The sequence below is a fragment of the Armigeres subalbatus genome, chromosome 3, assembly GCF_024139115.2.
Source record: "Armigeres subalbatus isolate Guangzhou_Male chromosome 3, GZ_Asu_2, whole genome shotgun sequence".
Lineage (NCBI taxonomy): Eukaryota > Metazoa > Arthropoda > Insecta > Diptera > Culicidae > Armigeres > Armigeres subalbatus.
The window spans coordinates 226,552,702-226,572,743 of record NC_085141.1 but is presented as its reverse complement, the minus strand read 5'-3'; the positions used below and the strand labels follow the sequence as shown (position 1 = coordinate 226,572,743).

At 44.1% G+C, this 20,042-nt stretch overlaps 1 protein-coding gene across 1 annotated transcript; it reads left to right on the top strand.

Annotated features, from left to right (window-relative positions):
- Window positions 1-19,143, top strand: LOC134226259 (uncharacterized). The gene is made up of 3 exons (XM_062706915.1): window positions 1-71; window positions 131-693; window positions 18,857-19,143. The coding sequence occupies exons 1-3, from the start codon at window positions 56-58 to the stop codon at window positions 19,040-19,042; spliced, it is 765 nt and encodes a 254-aa protein (XP_062562899.1). The 5' UTR covers window positions 1-55; the 3' UTR covers window positions 19,043-19,143.
- Window positions 19,144-20,042: the final 899 nt, after the last annotated feature.

The following is a 20,042-nucleotide window of genomic DNA, read 5'->3' as shown; positions in this document are numbered from 1 at the left end:
AGTATATATTGCTGTAATAAATCCTCAGCCTAATTCAGTTTTAATTCTCAAGTTTATGAAAATGGTGCCAAGTGAGTTTGACGCATTCGTTTTATAATTTTGATCGATATCAAACTAAGCTCTCTTTCAGAACTAGCAATATTTCTCACCATAAGTGCCTTCTTCGGCACAGTATTAGCTGCAAACGTGTGCGAGGAGGCAGGTCTGGTGACCTCAGATGGACTCATCCCACATCCTACCAACTGCTCAATGTACATCAGCTGCTACGTAGGGCAGCCGTACGAATTCGCATGTCCCGAAGGATACTATTTCAATCCGTCGTCGAGTAAGTGTGATCCTCGGTACGTGTGCCCTGTGAACACCTGTCCAGAAACTGGAGTTGTATATCAGCCAGTTAATGGGTCCTGCGTAGATTATGTGTTGTGCGTAGGAGGAACAGCATATCCTCAAGTGTGCGAAGACGGTCTCTCCTTTGATCCGACAGCTCTGAAGTGTATTCCGGATGCTGAGGCACAGTGTGTTCCAAATCAGTGCGATTCATCACAACCGCATCCTCAGCTTTATGTGAGTCCGTTCAACTGCACGATATACTTCGTATGCGACGAGAACTTTGAGCCAGTTGAGTTTGAGTGTGCCGCTGGAACAATCTTCGACGAAACAGCCAAAGATTGTATTTTGGGGGATACCTGCCCGGTAAGTTCAGTATTTGAACTAAGTAGCTGTAGTGTTTCAGTTGGTCGTTCTTTATAAATGTTCAAAGATATTTCATTATTTTTCCAAGGATTTTTTTACTGCCATACTCGCTTCAACTTCGTGTTATCGATAATGATAAGGCAAATATTGCATGCAGAGCTAAAGAAGCGTGTGAGATTGGTTCATTTTTAAATGTGCGCCAGCCTTCGCAATTTCTCTCCCAAACTCACTTTAGTGAAACAAATTTAGAAGCGTACCTTGATCAAAGCAATTCCAGTTCAAGGTTTACATACCGATTACGGCCAAAACATTTACCCTTCTCATTAACATGTAGGGGCTGCCGGAAGGGTATAATAAATGAGCCGACTCATTTGATTTAATTCAAAAGAACTATGGTTTGAGCGATACATCATTCAAATTATGTATTGGTGTTCATTTTTGCCTTTCTCGTATACAAAGTATACGTAAAGGCTATATGATCGCTCCAAAAACGATCTTTTGATAGGAGTCCCGGAGACCCATAGCACCCCATAGTGTTATATACCGATCGACTCAGCTCGACGAATTGAGGTGATGTCTGTGTGTTTTTTTTTTCTTCCTAAACAATGGAGGGGGAATCTGCTCAACAGACATCCTGGGTTGACCAGGAAGTGCTGGGTTAGGGGCCACCTCCAATGAGGGAGGCAGGACTGCATCCCCGACCAGCTAAACCGTTTCCATTGCCGCCAAGCCCATCGTCCCTTCGGTACAACCAGAAAGTAATGCTTCAAAGGGGGGCCAGTGCATGACGCACCCTCGAGGTTAGCTGCGTGTCCTTGCAGCATCGAACATCGTGACTCGTTTTTTTAGAAGAACACCATGGTATCGCATTGCCGGCTTTCCAGGTGGCCTTACCACGCCCTATGTCCTCGGAAGGTGGGAAGGGTCGACTTCGCGCCTGCTTCCCTCTGCACGACTGGTATCAAGAATGATGATGCCGCGTGCACCCCAAATTGACTTTTCTGCGATAGGGCCTATTCGCCAGCACACAGAGGGACTTGCCGACGCGAGGCCTACGCCTGCCCCAGCCTTGACGAGGACCCCTTTCCGTCCTCGGGCTCGGAACCCGCTCGGTTGACCGACGCCGCGAAAGCGACGATACCATGTTGTTCTTCGCGCGGCCACTTGTTCGATAATCGAGTCCGACCACAGAGCATGACCACCGGTATGACCCATGAAGCCGACTCCGATCCCTTGGACCACCTCTTATTTGCGCCTGAACTAGCCATCCTTGAGTCCACGCGCCACCTTCTGTGTAGCTCCGAGACGATTTGGGCGATAGCCGATAAAACGGCGTTCCAGCCAACTTCATCTTTACACATCCTCCGAACTAGGTTGTCCGGGGTAGTGTCCAGACCACATGTGGCAAGCATTTGGTCACGCATTGCGCGAAAACGTGAGCACACGAACAACACGTGTTCCGCCGTTTCCTCTAAACCTGCGCACAGCAAACACTCGGGCGAGGCCGAGCAAGCCAGCTGCGTTACCTGCACTTTGATTTTGCAGCACGCTTAAACGCCGGGCACATCGAACCCCCCATGGGCTTGCTGTTCACAGCTTTGCTGGAACAAATCAAACAATTGGGAGGGTTCGTGCAGCATTGTGCCTTATGTCCCTCCAATCCGCAGCGTCGGCAGAGATTGCTTCTGTCAGGGCCTTTGCAGTCCCATTGCTTGTGCCCCGGTTCCAGGCACTTGAAGCAAACTTCGGGTTGCTCGTATATGCGCACAGGGCATACCGACCATCCCACCTTGACGCTCCCTAACTTGACTACCTTGGAGGCGTCCGCTGCAGAAAGCCGAACCAATGCTACCTGCGTCCCTGCCGGACCTTTCCGTAGCCGAACGGCTGCGGTGGTCGTCTCTACTTCACACTGTCGCCGCAGTGCCGTGACGAGCTCTTCGATTTCAGTGATCTCGTCCAGGTCTTTAACCCTTAGATTCACCTCCGTCGTGAGTGCCCTCACCTTGACCGTCTCGCCTAGGACCTCCTCCGCCAACTTCTTGTAGGCGGCGCCCTTTTGCGAGACGCCCCGCTTCAGCTCGAGTATCATCTCGCCCATCCGGGTACGTCTTATTCGACGTACGTCGGCGCCGAGTTCACCGAGCTTGACGTCACTCCTCATCGCCTTCAAAACATCCGAGTACTTAGCCTCGTCCGCCGTGATGACTAGGGCATCGCCCCTGGAGCGATTGGCGCCTACCCTAGACTTCTTCCTACCCTCATTCGCCTGGGCCTTCTTTTCGGCCCTTGACGTCTTCGGTTTCCTCTTGTTCTTGACCAGGGTCCAGGAGGCGTCACCCCCCTCTATTTCCCTGGTCTGGTGCGGCTGAGAACTTTCAGCCTGCCGTAACCCCTTATCACCGTCTTTCCTGAGTGGACGGACCTTTCCAGGTCCTTCCTCCCCGGTTTTGGAGGTACCTGACCGGGGTTCAGCTTCCCAGCCCCACTACCCTTGTTCGGGGTAGTAACCATCCGCGTTTTGGAGCGGCCCCAGGGAGCTCATCCCTGGAGACTGTCTACCCCGTTTTTGTGTCTGCTCCATTGGAACAGTCACCCCGACGTACCCGCAAATACTTGAGCCTCAGTCTGGGTAGACTTTGGCACCACCGTCTTAGCTGGCACGCCTTCGGTCGATTCGACCTTGCCCGAGTCCGCGAATCCTTGGGCCTCAGTCTGGGTAGACCTCGACTCCACCGATTTCACGGGTTTATACTTGGCCGTCCTGACCGCCCTCTCCAGCTTGGCGTCCAGCATCGAGCTCCTCTTGAGGTCCTTGCTGATATTATGCTTCGATGACGCAAAGTCGATGATGGCGTCCAGCTGTTCCGTCGCCACCTCGAAGGCCGAAAGCCCATCGCGTTTGCGGTTCATCGCCTCCACAAGCCATGGGCCGTCAATAACCCCTACCGGCGTTTTTATAGCCGAGAGGAAGGTTGAGTGACCCACGCTGGCGCTGCGCACTGAGCTGCCGACTATTGCCTCTGGCCTCCTAGGCGGAGACCTGAACAACCCACCTCTTGCGAAGGGGTTGTCGCCTACACTACTACCACTAATTGAAGAATTGACTTGGTTTTCCATTTTGGTCCCACGAGTTGCTCGGGAAAAGAGGTCCACCACGCCAGAGCCCAGCATGACGCGGTAAGGGACAATTACTGTGGAGGGTGCCCAGGTACCCCACAGGCTCCGTTAAAGGCCTAGCTCATTATTTCACCCCCTGGCCATGCATCCCCTCGGCACGGGTCGCTCGACGCCTTGGGATTAGGGGTTAGGGACGATGGTCCCGGTCTAACTCGCAGTGGCCATGGGGAGGGGTCGTCAAGCCCTTGGACAAAGTCCCTGCTGCCCCCATGAGGTGATGTCTGTGTGTGCGTGTATGTGTGTATGTGTGTGTATGTGTGTGCGCAAAATAATCTCACTCATTTTTCAGGCACTTATCCTTAACCTTACTAATTTGCTCGCAACAAGTTGCATTCGACGCGGAATCTTGTCCCATTGTTTCGTAATATTTTTTTATAAGGAAAATTATCACTCACTTTTTAGGCACTTACTCTCAGCTGATTTACTCGCAACAAGTTTCATTCGACTTAGAATATTGTCCAATTGTTTCCTTTTGAAAATTGGCCCAATCGGACTATGAGTTTCGAAGTTATGGCCAAAATTCATTTTTTTACATAAGAAACACGTACAAAATTCTCACTCATTTTTCAGGCACTTATCTTTAACGGATTTTCTCGCAACAAGTTACATTCGACGAAGAATCTTGTCCTATTGTTTCGTATTGAAAATTGGCGGAATCGATGGGATTTGGAGTTATGGCCAAAATACATTTTTCAAAATCTCACTCATTTTAGTCACATATGTACCCTCAGCCGATTTGCTCGCAAGAAGTTGCATTCGATGCAGAATCCGGTCTTATTGATTCCTGTTGAAAATTGGCCGGTATAAAGCGAAAGGAGTTGATAATGTATTTTTTAAATGAACGCTTCTGTCCGGTATAAGGCGAAAGGAGGGGTAACGTTTTCTTTAAATGGATGGTTCTGCCCAGTATAAGGGGCAGTTGAATCTACTTCTAAATATTCTGGGAGGCGTTCCTTAGCCGTGCGGGAAGATGCGTGACTGCCAAGCAAGACTATGCTGAAGGAGGTTGGGTTCAACTTCTGGCCCGGTCTAGGAAATTTATCGATTTTTTTTTCGGCTTTTATAAAAGTTTCAACGTGTTAATCTCGTGTTAAACGAATGCAAAAAAACGGTAACTTGGCCTAGAAACCTCGCAGGTAATATTTGTGGGAATGCTGAATGAACAGTTTATTTGTGGACGCAGTAGCGCCCGTGCCAAGTGTTTTTTTTTTAATAAAAATTTTCAACGTCTGTTGTCTGTGATTTTTTTCATCAAATGCTGTTTCTGGTTGTCTAAGGTTGTCACTGGTTTTGTTTTCTGCATCTGATAGTAAAAAAGAATTGAAGTGTCAAATATTTTATTTTTTGTGAGAATTTTCCCGCGCGCTGCGTCTGGTTGGCTAGTCACCGGACAGACAAACAGGGCAATTATATATATGATATTCCGCGAAACGGTACATTCCGCCAAAAGTCATTCGGCGAAAAGGTACAAACCGCAAAATGGCGTACCGCGAAAAGTTACAAACCGCCAAATGTCATTCCGCGAAATGTTCAAACGCAAAAAGGAATTCCGCGAAATAGTTTTCGATGAAATGTTATACAATCCCGTGGTTTGAACGCTTTTTCTTACGAACCGGTTCAAATGAACGGCTCGTGAGCGTTCGCCCATCTCTAATTGCACGTTGGGTGTACCAGACTACGGGCATCAAAATCCCACCATATGTACTCCAACCTAAATCCCCAACCTAGCGGTGATGATGCCTTTCTCGTTAAATGAGACAGAATTTCGCTTCGAATGCAACTTTTTGCGAGAATATCGGGAATAACTCGAAAACGGCTCCTCCTAAGGTACACCGGGGCAAGTTGAAATGCGGGGTAAGTTGAAACAGAAGCTGTAATTTAGATCTGAAATGACCGAATGTCCTGATTATTTTTTTCAACAAACTACTCCCCTAAGCGCACCTTCTGACTGCCATTCCCGGCAGATTGCAGCTACTAGAAGCAATTCCTGCCATTATTTATTTTCCACCCTTTGCAAAATCTAAACCAACTATTTGACGTGCCAATGAAACAGGTCTCAAAACAAAAATTTATGAAAAGGTCCAAACTTCTGAAAATAAATTTAATAAATTTCCGCCCATCCCGTCATGAATGCCCTCCTACAATCTTTACTAATGAGTAAGATGAAAACGGTCATGGTTAAACTGCATGGTCCAGTTTTGAGATTCTTAATCAACTTTGGCACTCAAAAATATAAAACATAGAGCATGTAAACATTTCAGTAACTCCACCATTCACTTCCCCAGTCCCCTCTTTCTCTAATCGAGGAGTTTATGAGAGATACGCTGGTTAATTAATGTGAATTTATGGAGAAGCCATAACCGAATTAATTAGGCACACAATTCAAGTGAACCAACTAATGAACCATCCTGAAAAGTAATCCGAGTGGTCACCAGTAGGACGTAATCAATCTGCACGCAAAAAAAGCGTTCATGAATTCGTGAACTAACAAGTTCACGGTGTATTTTTTCGTGAACAACAGCCACGGATTCGGGAACACAGTCACGTTTTCTGGAACGTTCTGGAAAACGTGACTGGTGTTCCCGAATCCATAAATAAAATCACGTTGTATTTTTGCTGGTTCACGAATTCGAGAACGCTTTTTTTGCGTAGATAAATTTTCTGCGTGGTGCGATCTCTAGAATTTGGTCCCTGAAGATTACGTTTGTGACTTTGTTGTATACTGCCCTTTTTCGCATAAGAGTCCCATATTTCAGTTTATTTTTGTGTAAAAGAGTATCAAAATCTGGAATGTTTCTTTTATGAGAGTAAATATCAAGATGAGACAACACAAATGGGATTTGATTTTCAAATTTCTATTTTATCATTTTTTCTTAAACAGGAGACAATTTTGAACAAATTCCTGAAAGTAAATAAAAACCGTCAAAAATTTACATGGGACTCTTTTGCGAATTCTGGCAGTACAGTCACCTTGACAACCTCGTGGATCTTGAGTCTCACTGAGTACATATATTTTGTTTTTAATGCGGCAAAATTAAGTTATGTCTGTATGTAGCGCAGTATGCATATAAAAAAATATTTTCAGTATACAAAATATTTATAAAAAAGTTTGGTAAGGTTGCTTATTTTTTATGAATAATCTTTGGCCTGAACTATCAAACACCGCAAACGGATTAAAAATTTATCAAAGGATGATTTTTTTACAGCACTTCAAAGTTCAACTTTGAAAAAACCGTTTCAACTTGCCCCGGTGTACCTTATCGTTTTGAAGTCTTAGGCAAAGTTTTAGGTAATCAAAGGAGCTATGTGAAAAAAATATACACTGTGAAATAGAATGGTTGTATACTATTTCACCGAAAAACATTCCGCGGATTTTTTTTCGCGGTACGACATTCCGCGGAATGTACCAAATCAACGAAACACATTTCGCGGAATGCACCTTTTTTCCGAAAGTAATTTCGCGGAATGTACCTTTTCAGCGATAGTCAATCCGCGGAATGCCATTTGGTGGAATTCAGTTAGAATAATTCGGAACTGATTTGCGATTTGGGTGTAACTTATTTTGTTAACAAACATTGGAAGACAATTTCCTGCTAAAGCAACAGAATAGGCTTTTCTCTATCAGATAAGGGAATTAGTTTTGGAGTAAAATACTTGCAGTCTACGAAATCGATAAAACAATGTTTGTTTACAAAATAAATTACGCCCATATCGCAAATCAAACAAAAACAAACAAAACAAAAAACCCGATTTTGTCTACCCCGGATTTTATCACGTCCCGATTTTATCACGTTTTCGACCCGATTTTGTCACCCCAAATATTTTTGAAATTTTAGTCATTCTTTTTATTTCCATAAAGGGGCGATTCAAATATGACGTCCACTACTTTTTGGGATTTCTAGACCCCCTCCCCCCCTCTGTCACGCTTTTTTGTATACCTAGTACATGTACTGTCACAAAATCTTAGACCCCCTCCCCCCCTAAAACCTGTGACATCATTGTTGAACGACCCCAAATAATACCGCAAACAACATTGATTTTCATGAAATAACTTTCACCGTCTGTAGTATAATATAAATTAATTTTGAGAACCTGTGAAGTATTCCGTAAGCATTTTCGGCAAGAAATAACGGGTACCGTTCGCGCATTTTGGCTTTCCAAGGCTTAAAATGATTCATATTTGTGAAATGAATTAAAAAATTGGAAATATTTTTTTCCGATATTGTCACATACCCTGTTTCATCACCCCAAACTTCACCAGGTGGTGATAGAATCGGGATATTACTGTAATTATAAAGTTTCTCACTAGGTCAAAAGGTTTTGCCTTGTGTTTTGTTAGTTTCGAACTTCGCATCAGATTTACAGATTTTCAATTAAATAAAGTGCTTAACACATAAATTGGCAAATCCATTCTATTACAAATTTACAACACTGCCCATCGCCTGAATAAAAACGTTCATTTTGAAGTACTGTTTTACGTACTAATTTGTGTTCTAAACAGAGAAATATTCATTCGTAAAGTGAATAAAGATCAGGGGTCTGATGTTTTGGTTGTGTTTTCGTAGTGTAGATGCAGTCTCGTTTCTTCTGCTTGTCGTTTATGGAACTGTCAGTGTGGAACGCACCTATCTCTTTCTTTCCCATGATTCTTCTTATGGCTGTCAGTGCGGAATTTTCTATGTTGGCTACGAAATGAACTGTGGTGGAGGTATTCAAGTGTCAGTTCCGTGATAAAGATTTGCTTATCCTTTCCACCTAATGGAACGTACACACGGTCAAGCAGTATGACCAAAATTTACTCCACCTCACGTTTATTCAAACATCCATCAAGTTTTACCAACAGCGGCACGAACAATCAATTTATTCGAGCAACAATATCACACACGAACGACCGAAGCGCCAACTTGAGCACCAACCATCAAAACATATATGGGGGTTTGTGCAACTTCACTACAAATGCTCAAACATGTTCGGCGAACCTTGACTCCGCCTCTGACCACTCAAACCAAAATCAAACCGAAAATCAAACAGAAAATTATTTTGAGCTTTTTAGTGGAATGTCTTCACTTGTCATAAGACGAGTTTGTACAATCCCATTGAATTCCACCACTTAATTGTATCTTGACAGATACGTATTTCGACCTCAACAGTAAGGCCGTCTTCAGTGTCTCGTACTTGACTCGACTCGAGTGTTAGACTTCAGTGCCTCGTAGTCGAGTCAAGTACGAGACACTGAAGATGGCCTTACTGTTGAGGTCGAAATATGTATCTGTCAAGATACAATTAAGTGGTGGAATTCAATGGGATTGTACAAACTCGTCTTATGACAAGCAAACCGTTTTAATTTTTTCCAACCGAGCCGCCAACTGTCAAATGGTCGTTCGAACAAATTCACACACGTTCAAACAAAGCAGCAACCGAAGCGTTTTTTGGGGGCGGAGTCAATGTTCGTCAAACTGCTTGACTGGTGTGTACGTTGCATAAAACATTTGGTACAAAGGAAAGCAAGACAACATCCAATTGAACAGTAAATCGGCTGTTGTCTTGTTTTCATATCTGCTAACATTATAATCCCTTTCTTGTTTCAAAAAACAAAAGTCCGACAAGTATTCCATGATCTGAAAATAGGGTGGGTGTACCAATTGTCGCCATACATAAGAACAACTATTTTTAAAAAAAATAAGTAAAAGGCATGTGGGTGAACTTTATATATCAAGGGAAAGGTTTTACTTACTGCTCCTTAGAGCAGCTGTGAAAACCACAATAAAATTTGTTATTATCCTCATAATTAATTAATCCATAATAGGAACGCATGCACCACTTGTGGCACTATTCTTAATTTTGGTTCCTTATTTGGCAAATCCTATTGTTTTCTTATGGGACTGGCCAAATAGGGACCACCAGTGCGATAACTGGTGCAAAGGACGTCAAAAATTAAGGAAAATCAATTTTTACAATTATGTTTTGCTTGTTTTGGAGGAGATCAAAGGTGTTATCGTATCATATGAATATGCTTTATCGATATGAACTTGGTTTGCGATGATTTGATTGGCCATTTGGCATATAAAGCACTAGTGCGACAACTGGTGCTATAGCCACAACTGGTACATCTAGCCTACTACGACTCAGAAATAATATGAAAATAATATCTACATTCTTCAAACTAGTTTCGTTCGACAGTAAAAAGCAGAATATGTCCCACTTGCCCGGTTTGAAGAGGTATGTGGGTCCTATATGTAATTTTATTTCTGTCACTACCAATATTTTTTCATTGAATATGTTTACAATACGTCTAAACTACAACAACGGAAACATATACAGTCAAACCTCCATGGGTCGATGTTCTATGACTCGATATCGACTCATGGAAGCAAATTATCCCATATTAAAAAATATTTTCTGGGTTACTGTGATGGTCCCTTCAAACAGATTTGCAAAGATTTCCTATTCCACATGTCGATATTTCCATGAGTCGATGGTCCCTTCAATATCGACTCATGGAGGCTTGACTGTAATGATGAATCTTTTGTTAATGTCCTGAAATAGCCTTTTTTCTAGGTATGCGTTAACAATTTTGCTGAACTAGGTAGTGTTTTTGAGTCCCACTTGTCCCGGAGTATATTAAAACATGTTTTATACTTTTGCCTTTCTCGTACAACAAAGTTGTACCGAAAGGCTATCATTTCACTCCAAATTCGAACTTTTGATAGAAGTCCCGGAGACCCATAGTGTTATATACCATTCGACTCAGCTCGATGAGCTTAACAAATGTCTGTCTGTCCGTGTGTGCGTGTGTGTGTATGTGTGTGCGTGTGTGTGTGTGCACAAAATGCTATAAAAAACATTAGCCAAATTTTCACATAGAAACTCTTAACCGATTCTCTTGCAACAAGTTACATCCGACAGAGACTAAAACGCTGTTGATCACTATTGAATTTAATAATAATTGCAAATTGCAAAAAATAGATAATATTAAAATAGTGATGAGACATAGTCACGTAGAACAATAATGTGTTATGAAAAATGCCTTGCATCTATGAATATTTTTAAAGTTTATCCGTAGCTTGCTCCCATTACGAGTTTCATCGTACTATAAAGATGCTCGTGTTGCACGCATTTAGGCGTAAGTATGCTCTTCGCTCAGTTTCATAGTACTATGAAATTGTCCGAAAGTCAAAATTCGAACATAGGAAATTCGAGAAACTTTTGGCAGCGCCATCTGATGTCTACTAGTGTAAATTTTCTATCATAACATTACACGGTGTAACTGTTTTGCCTTTCTTGTACATCATCGAGTTGTAAGCGTAAAGGCTACATTTATTACCAGAGTGTAAAATAATCGAAAATTTTTGGTGAAATTCATTTTTCTTCATTTGTCAGTTCACTTCCGACACATTCATAGTCGGCTCTGGATAGTCAATATTCAGTTGAATATTAGTCATTGAATATTTATGCACATTTTACAAATTGATCAATTATCTGAAATTTGAACACGTTTCAAATGAGTAAAGTGACTTATCACACAGGACTGAATCCGATTTTCATCCGCGAGGCACTTTCAGCGGTAAACGTCAACATAAACAATGCTAATTATGTTTTTTTTCTGCACATAGTAAACACATTCAGTGACAGTCGAATGAATGAGTTCGTGGAGTAGTCGTCTATTCATGCGATGTTTGTCAAAATTCGGACCGAAGTTGCTTCATGAAGATGAATATTTTAAGCTCTGTTTATTACCTTTTTACGCGAGAAAGGCGCCATCACCGCTAGGTGGATTAATTTGGGTTTTTGTAATGGTTTCGTTTTAAGAAATACAGCGAAAACAGAAATAAAAACTTTTTCGACAGTTATTGAAAATGTGGAAAGGCCGTTTGGCCGAAAACCACCCGGCCGAAGGCCACTAGGCCGAAAGTTGTTTGACCGAACAGACCATTAGGCCGAATAGGTCATTTGGCCGATTAAATCATTTAATCGAATAGGTCATTTGGCCGAATATGAAAAGTGAGTAGATCGAAAAGAGAAGTGATACGTCTCACTACTCACTTCGCACTTCTCAGAAGTGAGACGGCTCTCATCTCACTATCTATCCATAATTTTGATCATATGATCCATAATTTTGGTCGTATGATCCACAGATTTTGAAAATTTTGTGGATCAATTAATATTTTTATTGACCTTCTTTTCAAGCGTTATATATCATAATCAGGGATTTCAGAAATCGCTCTCAATAGATAACGAACAGCGATAAAAGAGAGGCAAAAACCTTTTCGAATCATATTTTTATTATTCATTAAGACTAAGGCCGAAGTGGCTTGTGCGGTAAATAAGAGTCTTCTCCATTCGGCTCGGTCCATGGCTACACGTCGCCAACCACGCAGTCTACAGAGGGTCCGCAAGTCATCTTCCACCTGATCGATCCACATTGCCCGCTGCGCACCTTGCCTGCTTGTGCCCGTCGGATCGTTTTGGAGAACCATTTTCACCGGGTTACTGTCCGACATTCTGGCTATCCCTTCCTATCATGTACTTCGTCTTCGACGTGTTGATGGCTAGTCCGATCTGCTTAGCTTCCCTCTTCAGTCTGATGTACGCTTCCTCCATCTTCTCAAAGTTACGTGCCATAATACCTATGTCGTCGGCGAAGCCAAATAGCTGGACGGACTTATTGGAAATTGTACCACTCGTGTTAATCCCTGCTCTTCGTATAAGCCCTTTCAAAGCGATGTTGAATAGCAGACCATAAGCCATAAGACCATAACCTTGCCGTAGCCCTCTGCGCGTTTCGAAGGGACTCGAGAATGCCCCTGAAACTCGAACTACGGACATTACCCGATCAATCGTCACTTTGATCAATCGTGCCAGTTTATCCGGAAATCCGTGTTCGTGAATTAGCTGCCATATCTGGTCCCGATGTATTGTATCATATGCGGCTTTGAAGTCGATGAATAGATGATATATGGGCACGTTGTATTCGCGGCATTTCTGCAGTACTTGGCGAATGGCGAACACCTGGTCCGTGGTGAAGCGTTCGACAACTGGTGCTATAGCCACAACTGGTACATCTAGCCTACTACGACTCAGAAATAATATGAAAATAATATCTACATTCTTCAAACTAGTTTCGTTCGACAGTAAAAAAGCAGAATATATCCCACTTGCCCGGTTTGAAGAGGTATGTGGGTCCTATATGTAATTTTATTTCTGTCACTACCAATATTTTTTCATTGAATATGTTTACAATACGTCTAAACTACAACAACGGAAACATATACAGTCAAACCTCCATGAGTCGATGTTCTATGACTCGATATCGACTCATGGAAGCAAATTATCCCATATTAAAAAATATTTTCTGGGTTACTGTGATGGTCCCTTCAAACAGATTTGCAAAGATTTCCTATTCCACATGTCGATATTTCCATGAGTCGATGGTCCCTTCAATATCGACTCATGGAGGCTTGACTGTAATGATGAATCTTTTGTTAATGTCCTGAAATAGCCTTTTTTCTAGGTATGCGTTAACAATTTTGCTGAACTAGGTAGTGTTTTTGAGTCCCACTTGTCCCGGAGTATATTAAAACATGTTTTATACTTTTGCCTTTCTCGTACAACAAAGTTGTACCGAAAGGCTATCATTTCACTCCAAATTCGAACTTTTGATAGAAGTCCCGGAGACCCATAGTGTTATATACCATTCGACTCAGCTCGATGAGCTTAACAAATGTCTGTCTGTCCGTGTGTGCGTGTGTGTGTATGTGTGTGCGTGTGTGTGTGAATAGATGATATATGGGCACGTTGTATTCGCGGCATTTCTGCAGTACTTGGCGAATGGCGAACACCTGGTCCGTGGTGAAGCGTTCGCCCATAAACCCGCCTGGTACTGCCCCACGAACTCCCTTGCAATTGGTGCTAGTCGACGGCATAAAATTTGGGAGAGTACCTTGTAGCCAGGTTTCAGCAATGTGATTGCGCGGTAGTTGCTACAATCCAGCTTATCGCCCTTTTTGTAGATGGGATACACGACACCTTCAATCCACTCCTGCGGCAAAACTTCCTCCTCCCAAATCTTGGCAATGACCCAGTGCAGCGCTCTAGCCAGTGCCTCACCTTCGTGTTAAAATAGCTCTCGTGGTAGTTGGTCAACCCCAGGGGCTTTGTTGTTCTTCAGCTGGCCAATCTCCTCCTGAATTTTCTGGAGATCCGGAGCTGGAAAAATTATGTCCTGCGCGCGTTATCCAAGGTCCATCACCATACCGCCATCTTCGTCTACCACATCGCCATTCAGGTGTTCTTCGTAGTGCTGCCGCCACCTTTGGATCACCTCACGCTCGTTCGTAAGAAGGTTCCCGTTTATGTCCTTACACATATCAGGCTATGGCACGTGGCCCTTACGTGAACGGTTCATCTTCTCATAGAACTTTCGTGTGTTATTGGCGCGGTACAGTTGCTCCGTCTCTTCACGGTCTCGATCTTCCTGCTGGCGCTTTTTCCTCCGGAAAATTGAGTTTTAACTGTTCCGCGCCCGTTTATATCGTGCCTCGTTCGCCCTCGTGCGGTATTGCAGCAATCTCGCCCATGCTGCATTCTTTTCTTCCACTAATTGCTCACATTTGCCGTCATACCAGTAGTTTCTCTGATCCGGGGGCACCGTGCCTAGTGCAGCGGTTGCGGTGCTACCAATGGCGGATCGAATATCTCTCCAGCCATCTTCAAGAGACGCTGCGCTTAGCTGCTCTTCCGTTGGGAGTGCCACTTCCAGCTGATGCGCGTATCCTTGGGCTAGTCTACCGTCTTGTAGCCGTCAAATGTTAAGCCACGGCATCCGACTTCGACGCGTGTTGTACACCGTCGAGTTTTGAGCGCAGCATACTGCAACGAGGTAGTGGTCGGATTCAATATTCGCACTGCAGTAAGTGCGGACATTCGTGATGTCGGAGAAGAATTTACCGTCGATTAGAACGTGGTTGATTTGGTTTTCCGTTTCTTGGTTAGGTGATCTCCATGTGGCCTTGTTGATATTTTTGCGGGGAAAGAAGGTGCTTGAGACTACCATTCCGCGGCAGGCTGCGAAGTTTATGCATCGCTGGCCGTTGTCATTCGATACGGTGTGCAGACTATCCGGTCCGATTACCGGTCTATACATTTTCTCCCTTGCTACCTGTGAGTTCATGTCATCGATGACGCAGTGGGCATCCATCGTATGTCTGCTCCAGCTGTGCGTAGAACGCTTCTTTCTCGTCGTCGGGTCTCCTTTCGTGTGGGCAGTGCCCGTTGATGATCGAATCATAACAAGTCATGAAAACAAAACTATCGCACTTGTATACAAGTTTGAAAAAAACTTATTCGGATACGCGGCCCCACCGAGGGGGTTTGATAAAACGCTTTGTTCTCGCTTCTTTTTTTCACACACTTTTTTACTTACGGATCCTGTACACCTCCGGTGGTGCAAAGGGCCGACTTGAAAGATCTCCATCCTGAGCGTTGCCCGGCTATCGCTTTAACCTGTTGCCAGGTTAGATTTCGGTCGACTTCTTTTATTTCTTTATTGAGGCTTCGCCGCCATGAGCCTCTGGGTCTGCCTCTGCTGCGATGTCCCGCTGGGTTCCAGTCTAATGCTTGTTTACAGATTTCGTTTCCGCCCCTACGTAGAGTGTGGCCGACCCAGCCCCACTTCCGATCCCGAATTTCTGTTGCTATCGGCCTCTGGTGACAACGACGATGGAGCCCGTTGTTTGAGATCCAGTTGTGAGGCCACCAGGCCCGAATTATATACCGCAGGCATCTGTTAATGAACACCTGCAGCCGTTGAGTGTTCTCCACTGATACACACCATGTTTCGCTAGCGTATAACAGCACAGATTTCACGTTAGAGTTGAAAATTCGTATTTTGGTGCGTTCACTTATCTGCCTGTTTTCCAGATATTTCTTAAACTCGCAAAGGCAGCCCTTGCTTTCTTGATCCGTGCGCCTATGTCGATCTTGGTACCGCCGTCCGACGCCATTTGGCTACCAAGATATTGGAAGCTTTCAACATTCTCCACTGGTTGCCCGGCTACTGTGAAACTGGAAGGAGTCACCGTGTTTACATCCAACGATTTGGTTTTGTTGACGTTGATGACTAAACCTGCCGAAGAGGAGCGCTCGGCAAGGTCGTTGAGCTTACTCTGCATATCAGAGCGCCGTTGCGCGAGGAGTGCAACGTCATCAGCCAATTCGAAGTCGTTTAGATGCTCCATGGTTATAGGCTGCCATAACAGCCCGCGGTTTGGTTCACGGTCAATCGCACCTACCAGAATCTCATCGATTACGATGAGGAACAGTAACGGTGATAGGATACATCCTTGCCTCACACCAGCTACGACCCGGATAGGGTCGGACAGGACCCCATTGTGCAGCACTCTACACGAAAAGGCCTCGTACTGTGCTTCGATGAGGCCGATGATTTTCTCAGGAACTCCCTTGCGTCTCAGGGCGCCCCACATATTCTCGTGATTGAGACGGTCGAAAGCTTTTTCGTAGTCAATGAATACCAAGTAAAGGGACTCTTGGAATTCGTTGACCTGCTCCAGAATGATGCGGAGCGTGACAATATGGTCCACACAGGATCTTCCGGCACGGAATCCGGCTTGCTGCCGCCGGAGAGTCGCATCGATCTTCTCCTGAATCCGGGCTAGGATAATTTTGCACAGAACTTTGAGAACGGTACACAGCAACATAATGCCTCGCCAGTTATCGCATACAGTCAGGTCACCCTTTTGGGCACCTTTACTAAGATACCTTGCATCCAGTCGACCGGGAAAGTTGCGGTGTCCCAGATATTATGAAATAAACGATGCAGTAGTTGAGCGGATGTCATGGGGTCAGCTTTGAGCATCTCGGCTGATATGCGGTCGACCCCTGGGGCTTTATTCGATTTCATGCTTTGGATGGCTGTTTGAATCTCTAGCAGTGATGGAGCTTCGGTATTGACGCGTGTTATACGTCGGATCCTAGGCAGACCATGCCGAGGTGGTGATGGCCTGGCTGGCACTTGTTGGCACAAGTTGATCGCAGTGCTCGAACCAGCGTTTCAGCTGATCAGTTGGGTCGGTCAATAACTGATCATTCGCGTCTTTCACAGGCATCGTTGCATTCATCTTCGCCCCGCTTAAGCGTCGTGAGATATCGTAGAGGAGGCGAATGTCCCCGGTTGCGGCGGCTCTCTCTCCTTCGTCGGCCAGAGAGTCTGCCCACGCTCGCTTGTCCCGTCGACATGAGCGTTTTACTTCCTTCTCAAGAGCCGCGTATCGTTGGCGGGCTAGAACTTTGGCTCCTCTGGTTTTTGATCGCTCTATCGCGGCTTTGGCTTCTCTTCGCTCCTCTATCTTCCTCCAGGTCTCATCGGTGATCCATTGTTTTCTCTGGGTGCGTAGCTCGCCCAGATTGTTCTCGCTGGTGGCGATGAAGGCATTCTTGATGGCGGTCCATTGGTCTTCCACGCTGCCACCTTCCGGAATATCTGCAGCACGCGTCTCCAGTTCTTCAACGAAGGACCGTTTCACCGTGGCATCTTCCAGTCGGCGTGTGTTGAATCGTCGTCCAACTCTGTCCTCCTGCCGACGAATCCGCGCAATGCGCAGGCGTATTTCGCCGATGAGGAGGTGATGATCAGACGCGATATCGGCACTACGTTTATTCCGTACATCAAGAAGGCTCCGTTTCCATTTTCGGCTGATGCAGATGTGGTCGATTTGATTTTCTGTAAAGCCGTCACGGGTAACCCACGTGACCTTGTGAACCGGTCGATGAGGGAAGAGCGATCCCCCGATCACCATGTCGTTATTACCACAAAATTCTGCGAACAGCTCTCCGTTTTCGCTCATTTCTCCGAGACCATGGCGTCCCATAATGCGCTCATGGTTCGAGTTGTCGGATCAGATCTTCGCATTGAAGTCGCCCAAACAGATCTTGATATCACCCTTTGGAATTCTATCTACGACGGCATTGAGTTGACTGTAACACAGTTGAATAAAAAAAAATTGAAATGTATCATCAGAACTGGTCCCCCCGCAATTGGGACTTATTAAAAGAAATGTATCATGGGTTGTAGCCCCCCGAATGAGTTCATTATCGTAACAGCTTGAGCTTGATTGACTGCTTGTAGTTGCTACTCCATTATGACCAGATCAGCTGTTCTTGCACAGGGAACCAACAGATGTTTGCTTGGGACTAGCACACATCTTCAATGTACAAGTACTGGTGATCTCATTTGTTAGGTCATACTGGCGCCTGCCACGTCAGAATGCAAGTCAATGTAGGGAAGGGGGAGGAAATGATTATGCAATCACTCGCCCACTGCAAGCCGAATATACCTCTGCACTTGCCGCGAGTTCATGCGGAATTTGTTGGAATTTCTGGGTTAGGTTGGAGAGGCAGAGGTCCGTCTTGGTTAACGAGCTGCCAATGTGATAGATAGGAGAAGGTAACTGATGGAATTTCTAATTGGATGTAGGCAACGAGCTCTATAGTTCATTTCCAATTCTAGCAGATTACTGTTAGAATACAAGTTGAAGGTATAGGAATAGTAATGGAAACGGTATGGAAGTCCATTTCCAATTCTAGCGATTGCTAGAACATGAGAAATAAAGAGAAAGATACAAAGTAGGAGAATGGAACGGACCTGGGATTGAACCCACGACCTCCTGCGTATGAGGCAGAAGCAGTAGCCATATGACTACCAAGCCCGCTATTCATTATCGTAACAGCTACCGAAAAACGTTTCTCACGGTATGCTACCTATCGAGAATGTATACAGACATGATAAGTGAGAGATTTCCTCATTCTCCGTTGGATTCAAACCCTGATCATAATACCCAAATCATGGGTCAAATGACCAACATGATAGATCATATGATCAAAATTATGGATTATCATAACGTTAAAATTACGCAAATTAGAAATTTATTCATAAAATTTTAACATGCATATGTTTTCTTTGTTCTAGGGCGATGAAACTACGACCACAACGGAGGCTACCACTACCACCACTGAAGAAACTTCCACCACCACTGCAGCGGATGTTACCACCACCACAGAGTCCACAACTACTACTACCGAAGAGACTAGTACCACTACCGAAGAGACTTCTACTGTAACAGAAGAGACTAGTACTACCACAGAAGCACCTTGATTCAACTTTATAGAATAAACTTTTAGCTTTTACCCGGTGAGCTATGCTACGTCTCAATCCCATTTAATTAAACAAAAAAGCTCAAGGTGAATCATTAGAAATTTTCTTTATTTATCTTTATTTAGCTTCTTTTTTTATTCTTGTTTACTGACAAACAGTACTTTCGAACGAATCAAATTCACTCGAATTATCGAATTATACAAGAATGTGCATCAACTTTCGTTCGAAAGATCGTTCGAACTTTATCAAGCATATGGGTGTCCTTTTATTAATGAATTCGGTTCCTTTTTGCTTGAATTCGGTGCAGGGGTATAAAAGTTACACTGAATTGTACATTCTTCAAACGATACCACTTCCCTCCCCACACTCTGTCTTTTTTCGAATGATCTTTTGGTGCCAAGTTTTGCTGAATTCCTTGATCAGAAGATACACTGACAAAACAAAACTGACTAAACAATATCACTTTTTTTGCCTTCTTCTTTTTCCAATGACCCTCCCACCTTCACTATAATTACACTCCCTCCACAATTATGGAACACCCACAATTATGGAACACTTTAGCTTTAGCATTAGCATTATTACGGTGTAATTCGTAGATTGGACACTAGTGATACTCATGTTTTACTTTTGAGATCCTTATCTAGAATGCTATCATAAATCAAGAAGGGGAGTGGTCCTTGATTCCAGTCTTAAACAAAAATAACAAAAGCATGAGGATTACTATTCCTGGCTACGCCCATCTTCACCGTAATAAAATATAAAAATAAGCGGAGTGCAATATTGTACCGCTCATAAAAAAATCTACTCCTCCGCTTAGTAGCAACGGAAAATAAGCACCATATAGTCGCCTTAGAGAAGCTGCTACTAAAAAAAAGCTACTTTGACATTTTTAAAAATATGGCTGCCACGTGGTGGACTGTGGCTTCCGTAGCACTTGCTATTTATGTGCGGAGAAATTTTACACAACTATGAGAACCTTGGAAAATGATCACGAAAGTTG